Raw genomic sequence first — 13,360 nt, forward strand, 5'->3', positions numbered from 1 at the left:
GGAAGAGGACAGGCTTAAACACATTTTTTAAAAAAAGAAACCCTCAAACAAGTATTTAAACTACAAATAGTGAAAATTTCAGATTTTTTTTTATTAGTAGTTTAAATCAAATTGGGCTCATTACTTTTTTTGACTGCTCCTTGTATCTCAAATCACCCTTCCCCATTGAAATGAATGGAAATGCTATTAATCTGTTCCAGGCAACCGACAAACACCCATTTCTTTGTAACGTGCTTTTTTTAATGAAAAAAAAAGATGAAAGAGAATGTAAAGAAACACGCACAAACACAGCAGAATGACCTACAGTGAGTGACACCAGGAGCTCTGTGTCGCACTCCCCTCAAACCATGTTAAAAAATTAGCTAGCTTGGCCGTATTGCGCCTCTCTGTTATGTGCACCAGGAGTGACCGATCAGAGCAATACATTTCCACAGTCGAAGGATTAGAACTCTGTCCCCGTGTACAGTACTGCGAAACAGAAGATTTATAGCTCTTCACAAGAAACAAGTCAATAAAAACATGCCCTAGCAGCACACTTGCAACCTAGCCAGAGAGGGCTCATGCAACATTGTTGAAACCGCTATACTTCTAATAGTACAGTCACTTGCACTTTTCACTTTCTTGGGCGCATCAATGAGGACAAATTTACAGAAAAAAAACAAAGATACCTAAAATACGTGGCACATGGAGAGAATGACTTTTATGGTGTATCTGAGGCTTGCTCCTACTTCAAAATTTCAAATTTTGGCTCGCAAATCAAAGCGGGTAATCGACCAAGCTCGTTTCTTGAAAAAAAAATCATTAATTGGGGGCACTCGTAAGTCAAGGTACAACTGTAAGTAAAACATTCATCAACAAACAGCGGAACAAGGGCATGAATCAGACACTCACAGATACAACTACAGAACAAAAAAGGTTGAGACAAAACAACAGCCGATCAAACTAAAGGACCGCATTAAAAAAAAAGATGCAATGAAAGAACAGGGTTAGTTTAGTTATTAGTTTGTAGAAATTTTTTATTCCAAAATCTTTTTGAAAATATAGTTTATTAAGAATGCATAAACGCACACATATACACTATTTATTTTGTTATTTATCAAGTTTCATGCACTTTGGACTACCCTATTAAAAAACACATTTTTAAACAGAAATATTTTTCTGTACTTTACTTGAATTCAGTCAAACTTTTTCTTTTAAGTCTTTAGGTTCATTGTGAAAATCAATAATAAATAGTGTTGGAATACATCAGAATTTTATGTTTTAAGAAGATTATATTTCACACACACAAAAATACTGCTTACAAAGCCAAAACATGTGGGACAGTATAGTACAGCATGCCTAATAGAGTATTATCCTTTTCTGGACTTTGAATTTTCAGACTGGATTTCTTTAACTTTTATGTTAATCTCATTGAACTAGACTATTTACAATGAGGGGGTGGCACAGAGGGGCTGGCAAGGAGTTGAGGGAAGAGTGGGGCGGTGCTAATGACAAACAATGTTGACAGCACACGGGTGTAAAGGTAAAACAAAAAACACAAACCACAGTACTTAGTCCAACAGAAAATCTAGTGACTGTTGGGAGTGGAAAAAAAGAAGAAATGTTTTTAAAATATTCACTTCATGAATGGATACCATTATTATCTGGTGTAGATATATGGTTAACCCTTTTTCATATATAAATCTGCAATGAGAAACTGATTTTGTTGATTCAATCTGGAACACACACACAAACACACACACACACACACACAGCAGATTACCTGAAGCACCTTGCCCTGGGGACTCTCATCAAATAGCAGATGCTGCTGGTACAGAGGCTCCAGGGTCTTTCGTGCAATCTTAGTTTTCTTTTTGGCTTTACAAGTTCCATTATCCAGCAGGTACACCTTGACATAGGGAGCTGTTGATGCAGCAGTGGAGTTAGAGGGATTAAAGAAATGACGCATAAAGGGGTGAAGAAAAAAGAAAAAAGAAACTGGGTATGGTGAGGTAGTGAAAGAAGAGGACAATGAGGAAGAAGTTACTAAGGACATGTTTGTCACCTGGGAGGGATTTGGAGCCTGGTTTGGGGGTAAGGCCTCGTGCCCTGATCACCTCCACCTCCAACTGTCCTTTCTTATCCATCAAACCAATTTGAACATCACCTGCATATGTGGGAAACATAAATGTACGCCAGTGAAACACATGCATTATTTGTGCTTGTCGTAAATTGTATTATTAAGTCTAATTGAATTGTATTTTCCTTAATTGTTAATAGGCCGCGTTAGACACATTCATTTTCAAAAAAAAAAATTGTCTCAATTATGTTTCTAAATGAACACAGAAAATAAAGAAAAATACTTGTTGGAGACAGTAGCAAAATAAATGGTGTAAATCCACTCACCCATTGCAGGTGTTGCCAGTGTTTGCCGGCCAACCAGTTGACCGGGTCCTAAACCATCCAGGAAGTCACTGAACTGACTGTCAGCACCCAACCTCATTCCTGAGAAGATAAGACTGATATACAGAAACAAAGACAGACACACAGACACACATATTTAATGAAGTGGGGAATCCAGGGGAAACACTGCATTCATAATTTTCTGTCCTTGGCCACTGCAGAGATTATGAGATTGTGAGCAGACCACAGGTCAGTTTTCTTTGGCTCATGTTGAAGTTTTGTTGCTATTGTAGATTTTTCAAAAGAGAAGTTAGCATGGGTCAGAGAGTTCTGTAAATCTTTAGCTGACATGCTAGGATTTTATTACACCTCATTGGGCATTCTGAGCTGTGCACATGCAGTCATCTTTACAGGATGACATCTCCCAGAAAGTGCAGAAACAGTGCTCAAATGTCTTCATTTGGAGACAATCGGTTTTACGATGGACTGATGAAGCTTTAAGATCTACTTTTGTGACATTTCCAGCTTTATGCAAGTTAACAATTCTCAGTTGTAGGTATTCTGAAAGGCCTATTTTGCGAGGCATAATTCACATTGTGCAATGCTTCTTGAGAATAACAAACTCAAGACTGGTCTGAGATTTTTTATGGGGCAGGGCAGCTTTAACCAAAACCTTCGATCTTTTCACATTGATTAGACTATAGGTTGGATTACTCCTGACCGGAGGAGGGTAGGAATACGTTACATTTACTCAGTTACATTTACATAACATTTTGGATAAATTGTACTTGTCAGTGTAGTTTTCATTCATCATACTTTTGACTTTTGCTTGAGTATTTATGTTAAGAAGAAACAGTACTTTTACTATTACAATGATCTACATGCCGCTCGCTAATTTTATTTATCAATTATTGCGTGCGTGATCTGCTTTTAGACTTTCGTTTTCGACTTCCGCAACAGCGCCGTTGCACCAATCCAACGTAACCACAGTGATGTTTGACTCAATTACACCAATCAAACAACACAAGAAAGTCACAGGTCTGTACACAAAGTCCTTTATTGGGCTTTGTGGGCCATTCGCAGTGACTCATATTGGGAAAAAAAAAAAAAAAGTCACTCGACTCGCATTTGCATTTCAGACTACAAGAAAAATCAAAACAAAAAACACAGCTTTATCATGCAATTCAGTATAACTGCCCAAAGTTGGCTCTTTCAGCCCACATCAACTTGAGAAAACATCTTGCGGTAAGTTGCAGATGTTTTTTTTTGTCTGTGTGTAAGGCAACATTAGTTTTATATTATGGCCATAAGTAACATGCATCTTTGCCGTTGTGTAATCTATTGTGCTTTCTCGCTTGCTCGCTCGCGCTACAGTTGAAGTGCAGGTAACATAAAACAGATCTAGTTCAAAAGCCTATACTTTATCAATAAATGTGGTCACCAAACAGTTTCTTCATTCAGCCATTCTAGTTAATATAGCAAATAATGTTTCTGTAAGGCCCCATGCTGTTGGTTTTTGGCACTTAAAAATTCAAATGGTGGCAGGTTTGTGTGGACTCCCATTTAACATGAGTTTGAATGTGACTGGTTACTCCTGAACACAGCCAAACCTATAAACCAAAATAAACCTAAACCAATAACTAATTTGAGTGGTAAAAATTGTAGGTCACATTAATGGTGGAAAAGTTAGAAAATGATTTATTTTGGTCAAAATTATTTTACATCACAAAAACCTGGCATTTAAACAGGGCTGTGTAGACCTTTTATGTCCACTGACCGCAGCCTTGTTCCTTGTTTTTGTCATCTCTGGCTGTTGAGCCCATTGTGCTGTTTAACAAGTAAACCTAGACCATTTCTTGGAGTTGAATCTGCCTAAATTTGTGGACGACTGGTTTGAGCGTCAGCCTCACAGTTCTGAGGACCCGGGTTCAATCCCCGGCCCCGCCTGTGTGGAGTTTGCATGTTCTCCCCGTGCCTGCGTGGGTTTTCTCCGGGCACTCCGGTTTCCTCCCACATCCCAAAAACATGCATTAATTGGAGACTCTAAATTGCCCGTAGGCATGACTGTGAGTGCGAATGGTTGTTTGTTTCTATGTGCCCTGCGATTGGCTGGCAACCAGTTCAGGGTGTACCCCGCCTCCTGCCCGATGATAGCTGGGATAGGCTCCAGCACGCCCGCGACCCTAGAGAGGAGAAGCGGCTCAGAAAATGGATGGATGGATGGATGTTTTAGATTCAGTTCTGAGGACCCGGGTTCAAATCCAGCCTCGCCTATGTGGAGTTTGCATGTTCTCCCCGTGCCAGCATGGCTTTTCTCTGGGTACGCCGGTTTCCTCCCATATTCCAAAAACATGCATGGTCAGTTAATTGAAGACTCTAAATTGGACGTAGGCGTGAAGGTGAGTGCGAAAGGTTGTTTGTTTCTATGTGTCCTGTGATTGGCTGGCGACTGGTTCAGGGTGTACCCTGCCTCTCGCCCAAAGATAGATGACGCCCGCGACCCTAGTGAGGATAAGCGGTATATAAAATGGATGGATTCAGTGATATTTTTCAGCAGTACCTGAATTTGCATGTGCATATTCCATTTAGTTATTTTTATTTTATTTGACATTCATACCCTGATAGAAAAAAATCTGAAGTTACTCAGTTACTCAGTACCGTAATTTTTCGTGTATAATGCGATTGTTTTTGCCCAAAAAATAGTCAAAAGTCAGTAGTGCGCATTATAAATAGGTATAGGGGAAAATGCAAAAAACTTTCACATTTTATAAATGTATGCCGCCATCTCGAGCTTATGAAAAAGCTGTACACTTTCATTCCAATGTCACCGCCACCTAGAGGTTATGAGAAAGGTGTACACTTTCATTCTAATTTGCCGCCACCTAGAGGTTATGAAAAAGATGTAGCCTACACTTTTATTCCAATATGACAGTGGTACGTATGACTGCATATACTGTATGTACAGTTGTGCTCATGAGTTTACATACCCTGGCAGAATTTGTGAAATATATATATATATATTTTTTAAATGACTGAACAACAACCATCATTCATTTCTTTATGCTTATGTTTTGTTTAATGATAATGCTTTTCTGCAATGATGGACAGTTTAATTTGAATCCCATTAAAATAAAGTTAAATGTGTTTTGCCGAGCCCTTCATGTTTTCTTTAAAGAATTGTACCCATCTTACAATTTCTGCCTGGGTAATCAAACATATGAGCACAACCGTGTGTTTTCTCATTTACTACATAAAAGTAAGGCTTTGAATTTCAAAATAAGAGCAAGCAAAAAAAAAAGTATTACATGTTCAAATAGGCGGCACGGTGTCCAACTGGTTAGAGCGTCAGCCTCACAGTTCTGAGGACCGGGGTTCAATCCCCGGCCCCGCCTGTGTGGAGTTTGCATGTTCTCCCCGTGCGTGCGTGGGTTTTCTCCGGGCACTCCGGTTTCCTCCCGCATCCCAAAAACATGCATGAATTGGGGACTCTAAATTGCCCGTAGGTGTGAATGTGAGTGCGAATGGTTGTTTGTTTCTATGTGCCCTGCGATTGGCTGGCAACCAGTTCAGGGTGTACCCCGCCTCCTGCCCGATGATAGCTGGGAAAGGCTCCAGCACGCCCGAGACCCCAGTGAGGAGAAGCGGCTCAGAAAATGGATGGATGGATGGATAATATTTTGTGTACTGATGAGAGTAAGATTGTTGTTTTTGGGTCTAAGGGCCACAGACAGTTTGTCAGACGTCCTGCAAACACTGAATTCAAACCACAGTACACAGTGAAGACAGTGAAGCATGGTGGTGCAAGCATCATGATATGGGGATTTTTCTCCTACTTCAAATAAAGTGCTTAACTTCAGAATAATTCTTTGAAAAAATACTTTGTTTTGATCATATGAGTAGAAGCAAAATCATGCATTGTAAAAATGCATTATACATAGGTGGAAGGGTTTTCCAGAATCTTTAGGACAACTTTGGGTGTGCGCATTCTACATGGGTGCGCATTTTACACAGAAAAAGTAAAATTAGAGAAATTACGGTAGTTTTTTTCACTGAGTAATTTCATACTCTTACTTAAGTAATATTATTTTGAGGACTACTTTTTACTTTTACTTGAGTGAAATTATTATAAAGTAACAGTACTCTTGAATACAATATTTGGGTACTCTACCTCTGCTCCTTACTCAGATTAACGCTTGGAGAATTCATTAGCCTTCTTTTTCTTTTTCCTTTTGGCTTGTCTCTTTAGGGGTCGCCACAGCGCATCATCCTTTTCCATGTGAGTCTATCTCCTGCATCCTCCTCTCGAACACCAACTGGCCTCATGTCTTCCCTGACGACATCCATCAACCTTCTCTTCGGTCTTCGTCTAGCTCTCTTGGCTGGCAGGGCCATCCTCATCATCCTTCTACCAATATACTGACTCTCTCTCCTCTGGACGTGTCCAAACCATCAAAGTCTGCTCTCTCTGACTTTGTCTCCAAAACATCGAACCTTGGCTGTCCCTCTGATGAGCTCATTTCTAATTTTATCCAACCTGGTCACTCCGAGAGCGAACCTCAACATCTTCATTTCCGCCACCTCCAGCTCTGCTTCCTGTTGTCTCTTCAGTGCCACTGTCTCTAATACGTACATCATGGCTGGCCTCACCACTGTTTTATAAACTTTGCCCTTCATCCTAGCAGAGACTCTATCACATTACACACCTGATACTTTCCTCCACCCGTTCCAACCTGCTTGGACCCGTTTCTTCACTTCGTGACCACACTCACCATTACTCCGGACTGTTGACCCCAAGTATTTAAAGTCCTCCACCTTTGCTATCTCTTCTCCCTGTAGCCTCACTCTTCCCCCACCACCCCTCTCACTCATGCACATTTATTCTGTCTTACTTTGGCTAATCTTCATTCCTCTGCTTTCCAGTGCAGGCCTCCATCTTTCTAACAGTTCCTCCACCTTCTCCCTGCTTTCACTGCAGATCACAATGTCATCTGCAAACATCATGGTCCACGGGGATTCCAGTCTAACCTCATCTGTCAACCTATCCATCGCCACTGCAAACAGGAAGGGGCTCCAGGCTGATCCCTGATGGAGTCCCACCTCCACCTTAAATTCGTCTGTGACACTTAAAGCACACCTCACCACTGTTCTGCTGCCCTCGTACATGTCCTGTACTATTCTAACATACTTCTCTGCCACTCCAGACTTCCGTATGCAGGACCACAGTTCCTTTCTGGGTACTGTGTCATAGGCTTTCTCTAGCTCTACAACGACACAATGTAGCTCCTTCTGACCTTCTCTGTACATCAACATCCTCAAGGCAAATAATGCATCTGTGGTACTCTTTCTAGGCATGAAACCATACTGTTGCTCCCAAATACTCACTTCTGTTCTGAGTCTAGCCTCCACTGCTCTTTCCCATAACTTCATTGTGTGGCTCATCAACTTTATTCCTGTAGAGTTCCCACAGCTCTGCACATCACCCTTGTTCTTAAAAATGGACACCAGCACACTTTTCCTCCATTCCTCAGGCATCTTCTCACGTGTTAGAATTATATTGAATAAGCTGGTCAAAAACTCCACAGGCACCTCTCCTAGATGCTTCCATACCTCCAGAGGACTGTCATCAGGACCAACTGCCTTTCCATTTTTCATCCTCTTTAATGCCTTTCTAACGTCCCCCTTACTAATCATTGCCACTTTCTGGTCCACCACACTTGTCTCTTCTACTCGCCCTTCTCTCTCATTTTCCTCATTCATCAACACATCAAAGTATTCTTCCCATCTATCTAGCACACTACTGGCACCAGTCAACATATTTCCAGCTTTATCCTTAATCACCCTAACCTGCTGCACATCCTTCCCATCTCTATCCCTCTGTCTGGCCAACCTGTATCGATCCTTTTCTCCTTCTTTAGTGTCAAACCTGGCATACATGTCATATGCCTCTTGTTTGGCCTTTGCCACCTCTACCTTTGCCCTATGTCGCATCTCAATGTATTCCTTTCGCCTCTCCACGGTCCTCTCAGTGTCCCACTTCTTCTTAGCTAACCTTTTTCCTTGTATGATTCCTGTACTGTGAGGTTCCACCACCAAGTCTCCTTCTCTCCTTTCCTGCCAGAAGATACACCAAGTACTCTCCTGCCTGCCTCTCTGATCACCTTGGCTGTAATGGTCCAGTCTTCTGGAATCTCCTCCTGTCCACCGAGAGCCTGTCTCACCTCTTCACGAAAAGCTGCACAACACTCGTCCTGTCTCAGCTTCCACCACATTGTTCTCTGCTCTGCCTTTGTCGTCTTGATCGTCCTCCCCACCACCAGAGTCATCTTACACACCACCATCCTATGCTGTGTTGCCACACTCTCCCTACCACTACCTTATAGTCAGTAACCTCTTTCAGATTACATCATCTGCACAAAATGTAATCCACCTGCGTGCTTCTACCTCCGCTCTTGTCGGTCACCCTATGTTCGTGCCTCTTCTGGAAAAAAGTGTTCACTACAGCCATTTGCAGCCTTTTTGCAAAATCTACCACCATCTGTCCCTCCAAGTTCCTTTCCTGGATGCCATACTTACCCATCACTTCTTCATCACCCCTATTTCCTTCACCAACATGTCCATTACAATCTGCACCAATCACGACTCTCTCTGTGTCTGGGATGCTCAGAAATACATTAGCCTTGGGGTTCACATATTTTTGTTTACATAAAGTGTCCAATAAAAAGATGAATAAAATGATTGTTTGTGTGATATTAGTTTAAACAGACTGTGATTGTCTATTGTTGTGACTTAGATAAATATCATATACCAAAATCCAGGTAAAACCATAGGGTTCACAAACGGTATCATCTGTACTTACTTTCCCTCAGAGCTGTAGCTGTTCATGCTGCCGTCAGTGGATTCCCTACTGGCCTGACGGTTCATCGCTGACCCTCCCCGTGGGTACTCCACTGCCATGCCCGTCTCTACGCTCCTTTGGATACTGCTGCTGCCAGCCTTAGCCACCTTCTTACCTGCTGTTGCCTCTGCAGCAAAAAAATTGTTGAGCTTCAATTATTATTATTTTTTTTTTTGCATGCGCTGTTTTAAGCGTGTTATCTCAACGTTTATGTTGTGCATTCATATACCGTCAAATAGCTGTAAAGTACTGTATGGTAATTGATTTTTCACATTTATAATTTTTGTTTTTTATTTAGATTTCAAGGTAGGTCTCACAACAGGATATACATTACAACGCAGACGCAGGCTAACAAATCTTCCATGGTGACGTTAACAATATACTGTACCATATCTACTAATTTGGACAACTTGTGAGTTTGAAACATAATATTTTAGCTAATGAGGTCACTACTGTAAGTCTTGATAGTACCCATTACCACAGCATAGTCAGTTCGCTCTTGTTTAAAAGGTGAAAAAAGGAAATCATGCAGTCAACATACTCTGGATCCAAAGATGATCGGTTCAGCTCTTTCCAAAGACCATTTGTTAAAATCTGAACCTGACATTCAGCAAGTTGTTTAGACAATACAAAAAAAGCAAACAGACTGCTTTTTTACTTGCTTCTTCAAGAACCGAACCACACTTTCGGCATTTAAGACTGATGGAATGTTGAAAATATCCCACTTGGCGCTCACAAGGGCTGTTATCAAAGTGTTTCAGTCAAACCTAAACAAAAAAAAACAGTGATAATAATATTTTTCAATTAACAAATAATTGATGAATTGTTAATCTTCCCCATAGTTGATGAAGGGAAGTTAATCAAAGGGCCATCATTACTTGAAAAAACCTTTTTGTTGGGACATTTCCAACTTCCCAGCATCTTGCAATGCCACAATAATGTTGATGAAGAGGACGGAGTAAGGAAGCATGCTGAAGACAGATGTCAGGAAGGGCTGGGAGTAGTGATAAAACTAAGCTTGGATGAACTTCATTTAATCTTTTCCTTGCTATGAATTTCTATGTTGTAATATATAGTATATACGATATATTTAGAAAGAAACAATCTATTACTGATAGGGTAGTGGTACATGCTGCTGCTATTGTGCAGACCGCACAGGTTCATTCTCTGCCAGTGACCCAATACCCAACCACTTCCGATCCGAAGCCCAGAGAAAAATGGGTGATTTTTGTGTCAGCACAGGTATCTGGCATAAAAGAATGTGCCAAACAAATCATGCCAGTAACTCGATGTGGCAGCCCCTGATGGGACAAGCTGGAATTTGCAACAACCATAGTCGGTCAACTTTTTCTTACAAATATGTGTTCAAATAATAATAATAATAATTTTTCTCTGTTTTAATAGCTGAGCCAGCTGCCTCATAATTTTATGTTGAGTAGTTTTGCTGTATACCTCAATGGTGTATAAACTAAATGACAATAACATGTCCTGAATCTGATTTGAAGCATAGTTTTTCTCATTGTTGTAACTTTCTTTCCATTCTACACTGTCTTTCTCATTTGTTTACCTTTCTGTCTGTCCACCGCCTTACCAGCCGCCTCTGAAATAACACATGACAAAACCAATGAACAACAACGAAAATCAAAGCACTGGAAATACAGATAAATGTATAACCATGTATGATAGTCTCATACTGTAAAGACGACAGATACAGTACATGTAGTACACAGTTGGAAGACAATAAAGCCCATGTCACTGGCCATGGGAGATCCAGTGTCCAGTACTGAGGTGCTCTATTGATGCATCCTTGAACCAGATATAGAACCTCCATGTATCATCAATGTGTTTTTTCCGGGGAAGTATACACTTCAATGTATACAAACGTGTGAATATGTTTGTATGGATTCTCAGTCATCCAGGTCATGGCAATCCAAAGGTTGAATCAAAGCATATGGACTGTTCTGGTTTGTTGAAGACATTTCACCTTAAATCCAAAAGGCTTCTTCAGTTCTAAATTTTAGTTGTGGAGTCTCCACAGAAAAGCCAGGAAACCAGTTGTTAACGACTCTGCGTCAGTTGGGTGAGGATTACAATCGCTAACAAACTGCAAGCGATCATCCCCCCCAAGCGGAGAACAATAAAGGGCTGGCTGACGACTTGAATATCTCCTGCTACTGATTATTACTGGCCACTCGTGTCTGAGAACTCTCTGCACCATTGGGACAATCGTCACTGTACCAGATCATTGCACTATTAGTCACTTTAAACTGCTCTAAATTGCTTGAGGACTGCGTCATTTGCACAATTGCCATTATAGTAGTTACACCACATTAGTGGTTCACTTTCATTACTCAATGACTCTTCATACTCGTGTTTTTTATGTCCTAAATGTATATTTTGTCATAGTGGCTGTTTGTTGTTATAGTAGAGTGGCTCCAACTACCGTCTTGTAACATACTTGGCAAATAAAACTGATTCTGATTTTGAAGAAGACTTTTGGATTAAAGGTGACAACAAACCAGAACAGTTCAGTTGTCTTCATTAAACCTTTGCTGATTAATGTGTAAATAAACAAACACTATACACGAATTATAAATGGGAAGAGGTGTCCAGTGTCACAAAAAGAGTACTGCTACACACACACTGAGTTTTGTGTCGTCCGCGTGGGATCACGCTCAACTCTGTGACTGTACGTGTGCTATTAAATGTGAATGTTCGTCGGTTGTGTGCCCTGTGGTTGACTGGGAACCAATTGACAGTGTACTCTACTTTTTCCGCTGGGAAAGAGTTCAACTTTTCCAAAACTCTGAACTGAATAAGCAGTAGAAAATTGATGGATGTACCGAATAGGTGTCCACAGATTAAATGTACTGTAGTTTGTTTGCTGATTTCATTCTTCCCATTTCAAATTGAAGAATCCAAAAAGCAAAGCATACATGGATAGCCATACACTGTGTTCAAAATGATTAGTCATATAGTATTTACCTAAACAACACATTTTAGTTTTTTTTGGGAAAGTTATTGTCACTGTTGGGTGGAATCCACACATTTCCAAAACCTCTACTTTTCAGAAAAAAAAAACATCTCGCTTGAGTTACCAAGTTACCATTGTTAAAGTTGATGTCATAGCTTATATTGCTATCATATACTGCACCTACATCAACAATGATTAGAACGTTATAGAAACATCGCCGCACACAAACATTTTGAAAATACATTTTCAAACAAGTATTTAAACTACAAACTGTAAATATTTCAGAAAAAATATCAATTATTGGTAGGTTAAATTAAATTGGCCACATTTACATTTTCATTGCCCCTCATATTTTGCAAAAATAACAGACCACATGGGGACTGACAAGTAGTATCAATTTGTGCATTGACCATGTTTGGACATACATGGTTTCCGCACGACAGCAACAATATGTTGTATCTCCTGTGTTTAGAACACTAATATAAATGTGTGTGTCCAGCAAGCCTGAAATCATGGTATAATTTTTCGCAGAGTAACCGAATTAAAGATAAATTACTTAAGGATGTAGTACCCCATTACAGCATTAAACAAGTCACAGTTTTCTGCAAAATGGGGACATTTTGTTCTGCTAATGAAAGAGGCAAATTAGTCCAATACTTTGCAAAAGGATTGAAAAATGTTTCATGAAAACAAAAGTGGCATCATCAAACTGGGAGTAAACTGGTTCATTCCAATGAAGGTGTATGAAGAAATGTTTCTGTGAGGCAAATGCTTGGTCTGAAGAGAGAGTGCTATTTTCTGCCATGGTATAAGGAAGAAGGCCGTGCCCTCCGCAGTAAAATAATTCTAATGCAAGACAAGGCTCCATTCCACGCTGAAAAAAATACCATTGAAGCTTTAACTGCGAGGGTAAAAATTAAGAAAAACTCATGGTGTGACCACCACCATACCCTAACCTCAACCCTACTGAGACCATGTGAAGCATACAGTACTTAACACTTTATTTTATGTAATTAAACTCAAAATAAACTATCATTGTGATGGGTGAAATCCAGATTATTATTGAAGCTAATACAATTGTTGATGACTGATTGTATAAATCACATTAT

At 40.2% G+C, this 13,360-nt stretch overlaps 1 protein-coding gene across 17 annotated transcripts in view; it reads right to left on the minus strand.

Moving 5' to 3' along the window:
• LOC133485634 (regulating synaptic membrane exocytosis protein 1-like) overlaps positions 1–13,360 on the minus strand; it is a 109,013-nt gene that overhangs the window by 3,125 nt on the left and 92,528 nt on the right. For 16 of the 17 annotated variants that reach the window (XM_061789663.1, XM_061789648.1, XM_061789650.1 and 13 more), the window contains 5 exons: positions 10,845–10,877; positions 9,239–9,404; positions 2,386–2,498; positions 2,045–2,146; positions 1,763–1,902 (listed from right to left, as the gene is read on the minus strand). In XM_061789663.1, the coding sequence (XP_061645647.1) occupies positions 1,763–1,902; positions 2,045–2,146; positions 2,386–2,498; positions 9,239–9,404; positions 10,845–10,877 (554 nt within the window). The remainder of the gene's footprint in view (positions 1–1,762; positions 1,903–2,044; positions 2,147–2,385; positions 2,499–9,238; positions 9,405–10,844; positions 10,878–13,360) is intronic. The other variant, XM_061789651.1, reaches the window with a different exon arrangement.

Source organism: Phyllopteryx taeniolatus, chromosome 11 (genome assembly GCF_024500385.1).
Source record: "Phyllopteryx taeniolatus isolate TA_2022b chromosome 11, UOR_Ptae_1.2, whole genome shotgun sequence".
In the NCBI taxonomy this organism is placed as follows: Eukaryota; Metazoa; Chordata; class Actinopteri; order Syngnathiformes; family Syngnathidae; genus Phyllopteryx; species Phyllopteryx taeniolatus.